Source organism: Mobula birostris, chromosome 7, assembly GCF_030028105.1.
Source record: "Mobula birostris isolate sMobBir1 chromosome 7, sMobBir1.hap1, whole genome shotgun sequence".
Lineage (NCBI taxonomy): Eukaryota > Metazoa > Chordata > Chondrichthyes > Myliobatiformes > Myliobatidae > Mobula > Mobula birostris.
The window spans coordinates 47,798,569-47,814,724 of NC_092376.1; the positions used below are offsets into that span (position 1 = coordinate 47,798,569).

General features: G+C 42.4%; 1 protein-coding gene across 3 annotated transcripts in view; it reads left to right on the forward strand.

The window, feature by feature from the left end:
- Positions 1-16,156, forward strand: part of LOC140200174 (centrosomal P4.1-associated protein-like) — a 64,555-nt gene that overhangs the window by 33,131 nt on the left and 15,268 nt on the right. For all 3 annotated transcript variants that reach the window (XM_072263089.1, XM_072263087.1, XM_072263088.1), the window contains exons 12-13: positions 7,583-7,661; positions 8,418-8,545. In XM_072263089.1, coding sequence (XP_072119190.1) covers positions 7,583-7,661; positions 8,418-8,545 — 207 coding nt within the window. The remainder of the gene's footprint in view (positions 1-7,582; positions 7,662-8,417; positions 8,546-16,156) is intronic.

Genomic DNA, 16,156 nt, shown 5'->3' on the forward strand with positions numbered 1-16,156 from the left:
ACCATTCAGGGCCCCAAACAGTCCTTCCAGGTGAGGCAACACTTCACTTCTTGAGTCTGTTGGGGTCATCTATTGCATCCGGTGCTCCCGGTGCGGCCTCCTGTACATTGGTGAAACCCGACGCAAATTGGGGGACCGCTTCGTCGAGCACCTCCGCTCCGTCCGCCACAACAGACAGGATCTCCCTGTAGCCACCCACTTCAACTCTGCTTCCCATTCTCATTCGGATATGGCCTCTTCTACTGCCATGATGAGGCTAAACTCAGGTTGGAGGAGCAACACCTCATATACTGTCTGGGTAGTCTCCAGCCCCTTGGTATGAACATAGAATTCTCCAACTTCCGGTAATTCCCTCCCCCTCCCTTCCCCTATCCCTACGTCACTCTGCCCCCTCCCCCAGCTGCCTATCACCTCCTTCATGGTTCCACCTCCTTCTACTACCCATTGTGTTTTCCCCTGTTCCTCCTTCACCTTTCCTGCCTATCACCTCCCTGCTTCCCCTCCCCCACCCCTTTATCTTTCCTCTTACTTGGTTTTCACCTGGAACCTACCAGCCTTCTCCTTCCCACCCTCCCCCCACCTTCTTTATAGGGCCTCTGCTCCTTCCCCCTACAGTCCTGACGAAGGGTTCCGGCCCGAAACGTTGACTGATCGTTTCCACGGATGCTGCCCGACCTGCTGAGTTCCTCCAGCGTGTTGTGAGTGTTGCTTTGACCCCAGCATCTGCAGAGTGTTTTGTGTTAACAGTATTATTTGTGGCTTGGCCATTCCATCAGTTAAGTTTAAGAACATTCAGGACATTTTCAGCATCTATGGAGAGAATTAACATTTCAGATTGATGACTTCCTGTCTGAACTACAATAAGATGGAAAACCAACACATTTTAAGCTGCAGAAGGGCAGGGAGAACAAAGAGAATGGTTATGATATAGTGAAAGTGTATCTTCAAATGGTAGCGGTGCAATTGAAAGAAGTTAGAGATTTAAAGATGTGATGAAAAGGTATGGGGGTTGTGGGATGGTGGCAGAAATAAAATGATGAAAATAAGAGGTGTGCAAAATGCAGATGCTGAAAATGTGGGGGAAAATAATTGCAGGAAATACCCAACAATACAGGCGGCATCTGTGGACAGAGAAAAGCAGTTAATATTAAAAATGATTACCTTTCATCAAAAGTGGCAAGGTCTGACAACCTAAAATTCCTGGTTATCTGAAGCTGTTGAATTCAGTATTGAATACTGAGGGTTGTAACGTGCCTAGTTAAAAAATATGTTGCCATTCCTTAAGCTGCTGATGTGAGGATGTTCTCTGATGGCAGTGTAGAGTTGTATCAGGAGAATACTTGGTGCCCTCTTGTTTGGTGCAGCATTGTCTCGCAATATGTGAAAATATTTGAACTGTTGGGTCAACAGAAAAAGTAATTGGCTGCAATTTGCTAACATTACAGACTTGTATGAATCTAGGACAAAGAAGTGGGCAGGAAATTCATTGTGCGCCCTACCTACCCTGTAAACTGCCTTTTCCAAAAGCTCCCTTCTGGGAAGCACTATAGGGCTATTAAAACAAAACAAATTCACTCCATCTTAAATGTTTCTTTCCAAGCAGTTAATCTGATAAACCATTATAGTTAGTTGCCCATCCCTCTCTACCTCAGACACTGCATCATATACACTGTAAACCACATTTTATAATGCTGTTTACATTGTAAATATATGCTGGTATTTTTATATTCATGCACATTTATTCCATAACCTCTAACCTTTTAAATATAATTCTTTATAATTGTTGCATGTCATTCAAACACACCACAGCAAGTTCCTAATACATACATGTAGCAGATCTTTAGAAGTTGATCCTTGCACTGGACTTCATGGACTGTTACAGTGGAAGTAACAAAAATTGTAGGAGTTAAATGGAAACCCAGAATTGCTCTTCCAGGCAGAACTACCCCATATTTTTTTTTTGAAAAGTGGTCACTCTGTTTCTTGTAGTTTCTTTGCTTGTCATGCCAGATTGATAATGAAGCTTACTATAGCTTAATCCAGTGATTTTTGGCTGACCAGCCTTTCCAGTTTATTCAAGAACTTGTAAACTACTATGTTAACTGAGATTTTTTTCTTTCCTCGCCACAAGTACCTGCTGGGTAATCCAGAGTTTTTCAGATTTAAAATAAATACTTTTGTATTAGGGCCAGCAGTGTTCCCCTGTCTTCACTCATCTACATCCACCTGTATCTCTTACAGACAGCAAAGGTGATTAACAAACTTTTGTCGCCCTTTCACATTCTAGCTATTATTTATGTAATCCAGTCTCTCTCATTTCGATCTTACCAGACATTCCCTGTTCTCTTCAACCTTATTGCAATTCAAAATGTGCGAGCTTTTTTAAACTTTATCTACCTCTGATGAAAAGTCATGGCCCAAATGCTTTCTTGAATATGCTGCTCAACCTGTTAAGCATTTTCAGCATCTGCAGTTTTTTCATTTGCTTTTTGACCATTTATCAGGTTGGCTGAGATGTAATGTACATGGTTGCTACATGAGAAAATCAAAACTTGAATAGAATTATCAACTTGCACTCACAAATCTACTTGGGTAAGTCTTTGTAGGTTTCCATTAGTACTGGAGACTTTTTGTAAAGCTACAACATGTACCATGATGCATGCTCAGACATCCCACCCTGCAAAAACTCATTTCAGGGAGGTGGCACCATCAATTTGCGGGGACTTTTGGGAGAGGTGGGATGTGTGCAATAGAGTAGCTCCTTAGCAGCTGGCCAGCTAGTTTAAATAACGTTAGCTATGCTAATGAATGAATGACACCTGTTAAACTCATCTCAACAAGTCTTTTACAGTCTTAACCCACCATGGGCAATAGAAAAGTTATTGTTGCAAACAGTGCAGTGACCAACACTGTCACTATTTTGACCCTTATTAGGCAGGGGTACATGGGTATAGTCTGGGGTGACGTACGTTTTATTTTTTTTGGAACACTCTGCCATGGCATGCTCTCGCTTGCTCTCGCTTCCTCGCGCGCTCTCGCTTGCTCTCAGAAAAATTGATTTCTGTGATATTGTATATAATAGAGCCATTATTAATATGTGGGAGACTCCCGGAACTTCTGGGAGAGGTGGGATGTCTGCATGCTTAACAATGGAAATGTAAACAATCCTACCAATGAGTTAAGTCTTAAGTTTTTTTTGCATTTGCCACATGTAGTTTTGAATGAAGGTGAACAATTAGTGAACATTAAATGAACATTTCTTCCCTGATGATGAAACACTGTGCACATGCAAATAGGACTGAAGCTTCTTATCTTTGGACAACAATGTTTCCTTGAGAATCTCACATTTGGTCAGTGAAGATAGTTGGCTGCATACTCATTTCTATCTCCAAAGGTTATGTGTTTGAGTTCTATACACATTTGGGCTGATTGTTTAGTGCAGGAAACACTGCAATGTCAAACATGCATTTTCCAGCTGGGATATTAAACCTATCTCAGGTAGACATCTTTTGATCCTATGGGTCTGTTTTGCAAAACAGAATTTATCTCTTTTGTCCCATCTTCCTCTCTTATGGCTACCATCGGGTGGGAACTGCAGGAATCTTGTGTTCCATGCTGCCAGGTGAGGGAGCAATTGTTGCTCTGCAACCACCTGCTTCATTTGCTTTGGAGCTAAATTGATCCTGCAGCCTGTGGACTCCTGTTTGGGGACTCTGCATCATGTTCTAGGTATTATTTGTGTACTTTTTTATTACTTGCATGATTTGTCCTCCTTTTGCATATTGGATGTTTGTCAGTCTTTGTTATGTGTGTTTTCTTTGTGGATTCTATTGTAGTTCTTTGTTCTCCTGTGGGAGTCTGCAAGAAAATGAATCTCAAGGTCTACTTCCAGGTCCCTCAGGTCGGCTGACTTGGGGCTCTTGGCTGTCCCGTGATCTAAATTTAAGTTCAGGGGTGATCGTGCCTTTGCTGTTGTAGCCCCTAGACTGTGGAACAACATTCCCCTCCCTATCAGATCTGCCCCGTCCCTTGTCCAGGCTCAAAACTTACCTTTATTCACTAGCGTTTGATTCTTCCTGATGTGGCTGATTTTTGGCTTGTGCCTAGGTTCATGTGTTGCTTATTTTGTGCCTATAAGCTGTGCTGTGTGCCTTGTTGTTTATGCCTGTGTTTCTTGTATTTGTGATCTTAGCTACCTGTTATGGTTTGTATAGCACTTTGGTCAACATGGGTTGTTTTCAAATGTGCTTTATAAATAAACTTGACTTGACTATACAGGTGCCCCCCCCCCCCGCTTTTCGAACGTTCGCTTTACAAAACATCACTGTTACGAAAGACCTACATTAGTTCCCTGTTTTCGCTAACAGAAGGTGTTTTCACTGTTACGAAAAAAGGCAGCATGCAAAAAAGCAGTGCACGATAAAAGGCAACGTGTGCCCTTAGCAGCCGCACCTCCCCCGAATTGGGAACTGCATTCTCGCCGGCATTGCTTAAACACGTGCCTGTGAGCATCCGTTAGCAAGATGAGTTCTAAGGTATCGGAAAAGCCTAAAAGAGCTCGTAAGGGTGTTATACTTAGTGTAAAACTAGACATAATTAAGCGTTTCGATCGTGGTGAACGAAGTAAGGACAAAGTGAGTTTGGCTTGTGGAAGTTGATGAAGATGATGTTGAAGAGGTTTTGGCATCCCATGACCAAGAACTGATAGATGAAGAGCTGATGCAATTGAAAGGGGAAAGGATAACAATTGAAACCAATGCAGTAGTGATTGGACCGAAAGTGAAGTCGTCCAGGAACTGAACATGATGCAACTGCATGAGATTTTTGCTGCAATGATTGCAGAAAAGTATGACTTTAATTTTGAAAGGGTACGTCGGTTTAGGGGATATTTGCAGGATAGTTTGAGTGCTTACCAAGAACTGAATGATAGAAAAATGCGCGAGGCTAGCAGTCAAGCAAGCCTTCAGCAGATGACAAACCTTGACCTTCGACATCGAGGCAGGCAGACATAGAAGAAGATGACCTGCCTGCCCTGATGGAAACAGACGACACCTCAGTGTCCCACCACCCCAACCCCCCAGGCTGCGGACAGATACTGATTCGCGGAGAATGCAGCAGTAGCCAGAATGCACCCAGCACATCTTTAAGAGAAAAACCGAAATAAACAAGCTAATTAGTTAGGTGCCGCCCGGCATGTAAATGTTGGCCCAGATCAGAGGCGACGCAATGGGCTCTGATCTGGGCCGACATTTATGTGCCGGGTGGCACTTAATTAATTAGCTTGTTTATTTCGGCTTTTCTCTTAAAGATGTGCTGGGCACGTCCCGGCAACCGCTGTACCCCTGCATGCTTTGTGTATCGGTCGGTGGCCCCGAGGGTGGGGGCCACTGCACCACCCCAACCTCTGCCTAACACACCATCATCAGCGTGCTCTGCGCTGTCTTCCTGATTTGGTAAGTGATACTACACTGTACATACATTATTTCTACTTTAGGCTGTGTATTTTTATGCATTATTTGGTATGATTTGGCAACTTCATAGCTTAAAAGTTACTGGAGAGAGTGTTTTTGCCAAGAGTGCTTGCGCCGTGTTTTTGCCGAGAGCGCTTGCATGAGATTTTTGTTACGGAGAACAGTGCAGGCAATGATTGTAGAGAAGTATTTCTACTTTATATAGGCTGTGTATTTATCATATCATTCCTGCTTTACATTACTATATGTTATTGTTATTTTAGGTTTTATGTGTTATTTGGTATGATTTGGTAGGTTTATTTTTGGGTTTGTGAATGCTCACAAATTTTTCCCATATAAATAAATGGTAATTGCTTCTTCGTTTTACGACCTTCCGGCTTACGAACTGTTTCATAGGAACACTCTACCTTCAGATGGTGGGGGAAACCTGTATAGTATACCTACTTGAAAGATAAATTTACTTTGAACTTTGACCTCTTAACCAATATCTTGAGATGAGCAAATTAATATTTCATTGATACTTGTTGGAGTCGTTGTCGTCGTCTTCTCCTCCGTCTTGTTTTATGGCGGTTGGCACCCAGCTTAATGGTGCATTACCGCCACCTTCTGCTCCAGAGTGTGCAATAGACTTACGTTCTAAATCCCTTCACCCAATCTCACACACACATACCCTAACCTACACTTTATCCTCCCGTCTTTGGCTATCCTAGTATCCTGTTCCTGCTTATCCGTCATATCCTATATGGAAAAAAAACCTGTACCCCTTAAGAAAGCTAAAAATACCCTGACCTGTGCTCTCTCACCCATGCCCAGCAACCCTTTTAATGTGAATTCCTGCACCCCCAATTCCCTTAGATTAATTCTAATCATCTCTCTCTGTATCCCATACTTCCTGCAACTCAGAACTGTGTGTTCTACTGACTCCTCTTCCTGACATTCCTCACACAATCCTGTCTGGTGTTTCCCTATCATTTTCAATGTTTTGTTTAACGCACAGTGTCCCAGCCTTAACCGAGTCCACACAGTTTCCTCACTTCTGTATCCACTACCTACCCTAGTACCTGCAACACTTTTCTGTATTTGATATAAATGCCTCCCTGTACCCTCCCTGTCCCATCTTTCTTGCCACATTTGGTTGATTTTTTTCCCAGATTACACACTTAACCTCTGCTTTACTGATACTAATGTGCATTTCTGTATTTTCTTTCTTTAACACTCTCTTTGCCAACTCATCCACCCCCTCATTCCCCTTCACCCCTACATGTGCTGGAACCCATAGAAATTTTACCCGACCTCCCTGATTTGCAATTCTTGTGACTGACTTGAAGGACTTCATAAAGTACATCTTGCCGACTGTTTGAGTGAAAAGACCTTAAACGTGCTAGAACAGAGGATGAATCTGAGCATATCAACACTTTGACTTTTCTAGCTTTCTCCACCCATTGCAACCAACACTGCCATATCTCCACTGTATACACCCCTAACTTATTAGATGTTCTTCTGCTGATTCCAATTTCTTTTGCTGGTATAGCCACCCCAAACCCTATCACTCCTGTTCGGGTTCCTTAGCACCATCTGTATAAATCTGAGTATAATCACCATACTTTCCATCACATGGCAGTTATTGGAGTCTCTGTACAGAAATCAGCTGCCCTATTTCTTTCATTCATAAAATTACTCTTTAGAAGTAGTTCTTAATGCTCAGACTATGAAACTGCAAGTTTGCTAAATCTGACATGACTAATCCCAGTCTTAAACTGGTTCAATTAAAGCTACATGACAACATAAAGTGGTTGAGTGGAATGTGGGGAGTACAACAGCTTTAGTCTTTAACAATATGACTGCAATACTCAAATCCTGTGTTCAAACTGGCATCCACCTTCAGTATGCAAGGGTAATAAGAATAGATCCAACCTTGTCAATAATGACCCTATCAACATTCCTCTCATCAGTTACATAGTGATGTAACAATACTAGAATAGCACAGAGAGATTAATTGTTAGTATATCTTAAGCTTAATTCTGATTCTGATATGCTGATTGAGCCACTTTTATAGTTTTGATTGTTGTTCATTTAATTTTGGAGTAATAACATGCTGTTTACTATTGCAGTCTTCCCCAAGAAATATTAAAGTGAGCCATGCTGTGAAACTCTCAGCTCCTGGAATGACCAGACATGGCTTGAAGGAAAGTGAGTTTGGATGAATTGGTTATTTTTATCATTTACTGTGTCACCAAGATGATCAGTAAAGCCACAACAGAACATAGTTGAATTTTAAACTTTCATTTTAAAGAACAGGTTCTGAGTTCTATGTGCCAAAATTACAAAGTTCACTGCTGTTTATATTCAGGCCACATGCTAAGCATTCACCCAGTCTAGTAACAATAGAATGTTGTATTGATTTAAATACTAAAGGTAATTGCTGCATGTCATCCAAGTTGTACTAACTTTGGGGTGAGGGGAATTTCCCCTTGTGTGTTATTTATTTCAAAATAAACTGATGTGAATTGAGCGGGATCTGGGATCAGCCATGATGGCATGGTGTAGCAGGCTTGATGGGCTGAAAAGCCTAATTCTGCTCTTGTGTCTTGTGGCGAAAGGCTAATGAAAGGAACTCTGCGATTTATTTCAAGACTATACCTTTGCCGTTGTGCCCAGATTTTGAAAACTGGTTAAAAATCAAACTTAGATGATAGTTTGGTACTGTGCACAATGCTGTTTACTTTCAACTTTTGGAACTTTATTGTGCTACAAAAGAATGCAAAAGCCTGGTGGAGAAATGCAGGCAGATTTAATTGATCTTGAATTCCAGTAAACACCTAAGATGTTTTCAAAGGTAATTGCCCTTCCCCAGATGCCGGAGAATCCTTGAACTTGTAGGAATAGCAGTGTTATTGTTTTAATGCTACAATAAAAACACAATGATCATTTTGTTTATTGATGCAGGTTCAGTGTCTTTAGTGAATGATGTTGAAAACACTAAAATGAATAATACTGCGGTGCCTGGAATGAATCTTCCAATGTCTTATGAAAATGTTCTAAATGAAGAGCAGGTCTCATCGCCAGCTAGTTCAGTAAGTCTGTAATGAAGTGTGTATTTAATAAATTATATATAATTTAAGGCTAAAAGTTCAAAGCAACTAAACAGTAATGCTTAGATTGTGGAGCTTTGATACTTTTAAGGAACCAAAATAAGGATGTAATTTGATATTGTTGACCTGCGCAATCATCCAATTGACTTTTTCCAGTGAGTCACCAAACAAAACATTAAGCTTTAAGAATTCCAAGGTAAGTAATTTGGCCTAAGTGGTCCGTGGCTGAAGTAGCCGGAGGAACATTGTAATGAGCCATGAGTATTCCAGTTTAGAGATTCAACCCAGTTTTCATCCTGCCTGTTGCTACCCATTTCATAGTCATAGTCATACTTTATTGATCTGGGAGAAATTGGTTTTTGTTACAGTTGATAACCTAAATAATAAATAGTAATAGAACCATAAATAGTTAAATAGTAATATGTAAATTATGCCAGTAAATTATGAAATAAGTCCAGGACCAGCCTATTGGCTCAAGGTGTCTGACCCTCCAAGGGAGGAATTGTAAAGTTTGATGGCCACAGGCAGGAATGACTTCCTATGACGCTCTGCAAGCTTTGCAAGCATCAGCGCTTGGGTCTGATTTCCTCCCCCTTTTTGATTCTGTCATCCAGGCAGCCAGTCTGTTATCCATATCACTTGCCTAAGTGCCCAGCAGGCAGACTATACAACAAGACCAAGCTTCACAACATTAGCAAAATGTTAAACCAACTAAGGAACTCAACTGTTCATTTAATGGCTACATTAATTCACCCTATTACAGAACTTCTCTTTATGCCACCCATTGACTTCCCAGACCTCCTCTGCTACCTACACCAATCTGCTTTATCCTTTTTTCTCTGTTTTGATAAAGAGCCTCTGGCCAGAAGCATTTATCTGTTCTTCTTTCCACAGATGATGCCTGACCAAAGTCTTTACATCATTTTCTGTTCTATTTTCAAATTTCATTACGTTTGCTGACAATCTCCAACCTTATCTCATTTTCATGTAGTCAGTTCTTTGACTTTCAATTTCTGGATTTCTCCAGCTCCCTTTGAAAACTTCAACCTGCCCTCACCCCTTTGCCTCCTGGCCAGAGCAAGGTTAATCCTGAACAATCCCCTCCCAATAGACTGCATTCAAATAGATCATCCTTTACAAATTACCCTGGTGGATTTTTAGCTTTCCTTCAAATCCCCTTTCAGAATTCTGAAATACCATTCTCTTCATAGCTCTCCAGCCATCTCTAGTCCTTCCCATGCCACTTTCCCATTCAGCTGCAGGAGATGGAAAATTTAGTTTTCAACTTTATTTCACTGAGATAATAGCTAATATCTAACCCTATAAACTACAAACGTAGTATACTGCTTGATTTGTTTTGGCTATGTTGGTGCTCCAGTCTGAACACTCACATGTATGTATCATACTGTACTTCCACGGAGAAATCTATTTCTGCTGCATAGTATTCTCCAGGGAATTGGGTGCAAACTCAAGTCTTCCCTGCTGTATACATTGCTCAGCTGGGAGCTTGGCTTGAATCCCAGTCCTCCACTAACACACTGCTAGCTATATTTCTCAGCTCAATGCGCAGCTGCTGTTGTGAAGGACTAGTGGAGAGGCTGCTCGTGGCTGTTTCCTGGCTCATTCAGTGAATGAAATCCATTACTCTTAAATGCAACCTGTTCAAAAAGCCTTTGAGCTGCACAAATCATTGAAGGCTTAAAAACAAACAAGTAAAATAACATACAAAATGCTGGAGGAACTCAGCAGGTCAAGCAGCATCTATGGAGGGGAATCAACACATGACATTCTGGGCCAAAGCCTTTCATCAGGACTGGAAAGGAAGGGGGAAGAAGCCAGAATAAGAAAGTAGGGGGAGAGGGATGAAATATGAAGATGGGAGATAATAGGTGGAAGAGGTAAAGGGCTGAAAAAGAAAGAATCTGATGGGAGAGGATAGTGGACCCCCATGAAAAAAAGGGAAAGAGGAGGGACACAAGACTTGGGAATGGAAAAAGAGAGAAGGGAGGGGGAGAGATTACCAGAAGCTAGAGATATTGTTCATGCCATCAGGTTGAGATAACTCGGATAGAATGAGGTGTTGCTCCTCCATCCTGAGTGTGGTCTCATGGCAGTGGAGGAGGACGTGGACTGACAGATTGGAACAGGAATGGGAAGCCAAATTGAAATGGGTGGCCACTAGGAAATCCCACGTTTGCAGTGGATGTAGCAAAGGTGCTCAATGAAGCAGTCCCCCAATCTCTGGGGCTCACTGATGTAGAGGAGGCTGCACTGGATAAAATGGATATGCTGACAAACTCCCAGGTGAAGTGTTGCCTTAATTGGTGGTGAAGGAGGAGGTGTAGGTGCGGGTGTATTACTTGTCATGCTTTCAAGAATAAGTGCCAGGAGGGAGTGATATAACGTTTGTTGCTATTTGTGGGAAAAAATCTAAAACCTCAACCCGTGTACACAAATGCTTCATATCAAAGTTCAAGGAATATTTATTATCACAGTACATATACTATATACAACCTTGAGGAGAGCTGAGGTACCGGTGACCCCTGTTTCCATCTAGGGGGTCAGTGTGGACATGGCGGAGGATTACAGATACCTGGGGATACGAATTGCCAATAAACTGGACTGGTCAAAGAACACTGAGGCTGTCTACAAGAAGGGTCAGAGCCGTCTCTATTTCCTGAGGAGACTGAGGTCCTTTAACATCTGCTGGATGATGCTGAGGATGTTCTACGAGTCTGTGGTGGCCAGTGCGATCATGTTTGCTGTTGTGTGCTGGGGCAGCAGGCTGAGGGTAGCAGACACCAACAGAATCAACAAACTCATTCGTAAGGCCAGTGATGTTGTGGGGATGGAACTGGACTCTCTGATGGTGGTGTTTGAAAAGAGGATGCTGTCCAAGTTGCATGCCATCTTGGACAATGTCTCCCATCCACTACATAATGTACTGGTTGGGCACAGGAGTACATTCAGCCAGAGACTCATTGCACCGAGATGCAACACTGAGCGTCATAGGAAGTCATTCCTGCCTGTGGCCATCAAACTTTACAACTCCTCCCTTGGAGGGTCAGACACCCTGAGCCAATAGGCTGGTCCTGGACTTATTTCATAATTTACTGGCATAATTTACATATTACTATTTAACTATGGTTTTATTACTATTTATTATTTATGGTGCAACTGTAACGAAAAGCAATTTCCCCCGGGATCAATAAAGAATGACTATGAGATTCGTCTCCTTGCTGGCAGCTACAAAAAAAGAAACCTAATAACGTGTCTTTAAAAAAAAAAGACCATCAAACACCCAGTTTGCAGGAAAAAGAAACTAAACCATGCAACCAACAAAAATGAGCAAATATCATTCAGAACTAAAGTTCATAAAGTTGAGTCCACAGTTACAAAGCCAGTTCATCACTGCAGCTGATTCAAAAGCCCATTAGTTGCAGGTCACAGCCTCAGTTCAGTGCAGAGATGAGTATTCCTCATGTAGCAGTGAGCTGAACCCCCACCTCTGGCCCCGACATCCAGACCTTTCCTTTCCATTCCTCGCTCTCTGACCTGGGCCCACCACCTCAATTCAGCCCGTACTTGACCTTTTCAATTCACCCTGGCGCTTAAACTGGTCAACCCTTGGAGTCATTCCTTGCTTTCAGAAGTGGGCCCTGCTGCTTCAATATGCTGTTAGGCCTGAGCCCCATTGCCTTGATTTGGCCTGTACCCGACCTATCCAATTCGGTTTAGTGCTTTAATCAACTAAACCTCGGGTCTCTCCTCGCCCTCGAGCCCAGACTTGGGCCCTGCCACCTCTACTCTGCCTCGTGTCAATTCTGATGCTTCGAATCGCCTCCAAGTCCGCTCGAGCAATGGCCGATGGCTCATTCTCTGCTCTTAGGCCTGGGCCCCACTGCCTCAATTTGGCTCATACATGCCACACTGCAATTGTCCTGCACCTTCAAGACTTCAGTTCATGCCACAAAAATGTCAGGTTGTGCAGGTGGTTCAAAAGGTTAACTCTGAAAAGGAAGTTGCAGGAGATGGTGATCACAATTCTATCTCCTTTACCATAGCATTGGAGAAGGATAGGAACAGACAAGTTAGGGAAACGTTTAATTGGAGTAAGGGGAACTATGAGGCTATCAGGCAGGAACTTGAGAGCATAAATTGGAAACAGATGTTCTCAGGGAAACGTACTGAAGAAATGTGGCAAACGTTCAAGGGATATTTGCGTGGGGTTTTGAGTAGGTACATTCCAATGAGACATGGAAAGGGTGGTAGGGTAGATGATCTGTGGTGCGCAGAGGCTGTTGTAAATCTAGTCAAGAAGAAAAGAAGAGCTTATGAAAGGTTCAAAAAACTAGGTAATGATATGAATCTAGAAGATTATAAAGCTAGCAGGAAGGAGCTTAAGAAAGAAATTAGGAGAGCCAGAAACAGCCATGAGAAGGCCTTTGGTGGACAGGATTAAGGAAAACCCCAAGGCATTCTACAAGTATGTGAAGAGCAAGAAGATAAGACGTGTGTGTATGGAACCGGAGGAAATAGCGGAGGTACTTAATGAATACTTTGCTTTAGTATTCAGTACGGAAAAGGATCTTGGCGATTGTAGGGATGACTTGCAGTGGACTGAAAAGCTTGTGAATGTACATATTAAGAAAGAGGACGTGCTGGAGCTTTTGGAAAGTATCAAGTTGTATAAGTCACTGGGACCGGATGGGATGTATCCCAGGCTACTGTGGGAGGTGAGGGAGGAGATTACTCAGCCTCTGGCAATGATCTTTGCATCATCAATGAGGATGGGAGAGGTTCCGGAGGATTGGAGGGTTGCGGATATTGTTCCCTTATTCAAGAAAGGGAGTAGGGATAGCCCAGGAAATTACAGGCCAGTGAGTCTTACTTCGCTGGTTGGTAAGTTGATGGAGAAGATTCTGAGAGGCAGGATTTGTGAACATTTGGAGAGGTATGATATGATTAGGAATAGTCAGCATGGCTTTGTCAAAGGCAGGTCGTGCCTTACAAGCCTGATTGAATTTTTTTGAGGATGTAACTAAGCACATTAATGAAGGTAAAGCTGTAGATGTAGTGTATATGGATGTTAGCAAGGCATTTGACAAGGTATCCCGTGCAAGGCTTATTGAGAAAGTAAGGAGGCTTGGGATCCAAGGGGACATTACTTTGCGGATCCAGAACTGGCTGGCCCACAGAAGGCAAAGAGCGGTTGTGGACGGGTCATATTCTGCATGGAGGCCAATGACCAGCGATGTGCCTCAAGGATCTGTTCTGGGATCCCTACTCTTCATGATTTTTATAAATGACCTGCATGAGGAAGTGGAGGGATGGGTTAGTAAATTTGCTGATGACGCAAAGGTTGGGTGTGTTGTGGATAGTGTGGAGGGTTGTCAGAGGTTTCAATGGGACATTGATAGGATGTAAAACTGGGCTGAGAAGTGGCAGATGGAGTTCAACCCAGATAAGTGTGAGGTGGTTCATTTTGGTAGGTCAAATATGGTGGCAGAATATAGTATTAATGGTAAGACTCTTAACAATGTGGAGGATCAGAGGGATCTTGGGGTTTGAGTCCATAGGACACTCAAAGCTGCTGCACAGCTTGACTCTGTGGTTAGGAAGGCATACGGTGCATTGGGCTTCATCAACCGTGGGATTAAATTCGAGCCGAGAGGTAATGTTGCAGCTATATAGGATCCCAGTCAGACCCCACTTGGAGTACTGTGCTCAATTCTGGTCACCTCACTATAGGAAGGACGTGGAAACCATAGAAAGGGTGCAGAGGAGATCTACAATGATGTTGCCTGGATTGGGAAGCATGCCTTATGAGAATAGGTTGAGTGAACTCGGCCTTTTCTCCTTGGAGCAATGGAGGATGAGAGGTGACTTGCCAGAGATAATGAGAGGCATTGATTGTGTGGATAGTCAGAGGCTTTTCCCCAGGGCTAAAATGGCTAGCATGAGAGGGCATAGTTTTAAGGTGCTTGGAAGTAGGTACTGAGGAGATGTCGGGTAAGTTTTTTACGCAGAGAGTGGTGAGTGCATGGAATGGGCTGCTGGCGGTGGCTGTGGAGGCGGAAATTATCGGGTTTTTTAGGAGACTCCTAGATGGCTACATGGAGCTTAGAAAAATAGAGGGCTATGGGTAAAGCCTAGGTGGTTCTAAGGTAGGGATATTTTCGGCACAGCTTTGTGGGCCAAAGGGCCCGTATTGTGCTGTATGTTTTCTGTGTTTCTATTGATTGCAATGATTGTATACAAGAAAAAGTGGTATTAATAAAGTAACTTAAATTTTGTTTGTTTTGTGTTGTGCTTCACCTAATCAATCTTAAACCGGAATCTTGATTTGTAAATCACCTAACTCTGGTTTAAACCATACCTTTTTACTAGACTTGCCAACCAGTGGTAATAGTTTCTCTCAACCTGTTCTATGAGATCCATTTTAATATTTTGTAAACGAAATCAGCTGTGACTTACTAACTATGTAGGATTATGTCATAGTTTTTCCCAAGGCCCTGAGCAGTTCACGGAACCCCAGATGATGTACTAGGTTGTGTATAACTAGTTCCTTTGCTTCCATCTCCATTTTGCATCAGACTGGGACATTTTATCTTTACTATTTCCTATCCTTCTTCATTATTTTAAAGAAAGACTGCTTTAGAATTCTAGATATTAGTTAATGAAGATATATATAACTTTGGAAAGATCTTGGGTAGTTTTAAAGTTATCAAGCAACACATAACAAAAGCTCTTTGGCCCATCTAGTCCATGCAAGCCTGTTCTTCTTCCTAGTCCCATTTACCTTCACATGGACCATCTTACCTCTCTCATCCATGTACCTATCCACACTTCTTAAATGTTACAATTGACCTCGCATCTACCACTCTGTTTCACACTTGCACCACCCTCTGAACGAAGAAGTTCCACCTCAGATTCCTCTTAAAATATTTCACCTTTCACCCCAAACCTATGACATCTAGTTCAATTCTCACCCAACCTGAGGGGAAAAGGTCTGTGAGCATTCACCTTATCTAATCCTTTATAATTTTGTATCCCTCTAAGAACTTCCTTCATTCTCCTGTGCTCCAATTTAAAAGAAAACTGCTAACCTATTCAATCTTTCCCATGCAACACACACAACATGCTGGAGGAACTCAGCAGGCCAGGCAGCATCTATGGAAAAGAGTGTAGTTCATGTTTTGGGCCGAGACCCTTCAGCAGGACTGGTCAGAAGAAAAGAGATTGTGCTCTTTTCCATAGATGCTGCCTGGCCTGTTGAGTTCCTCTAGCATTTTGTGTGTGTTGCATGGGTTTCCAGCATCTGCAGATTTTCTCCTGTTTACGATTGGCAACCTTTCCCCACTACTTCTGTGAGCATTTTCTTGGTAGAAAGCTGAGAAGTAGGGTAAACGATGAATGGAAAGAATGAGTTGTGTGGGAAGCAATAGAGTGAATTGGAATCTTGCAACTCTTACTCACAGCATAGGATGTTTAACAGTACCCAGACTTGCACTTGTGCTATCTTTGAAATGGGCAAGTTGTTATTAATTTTACTTCATTGTGTACAAATAACAGACATTCTTAAAATTTTGC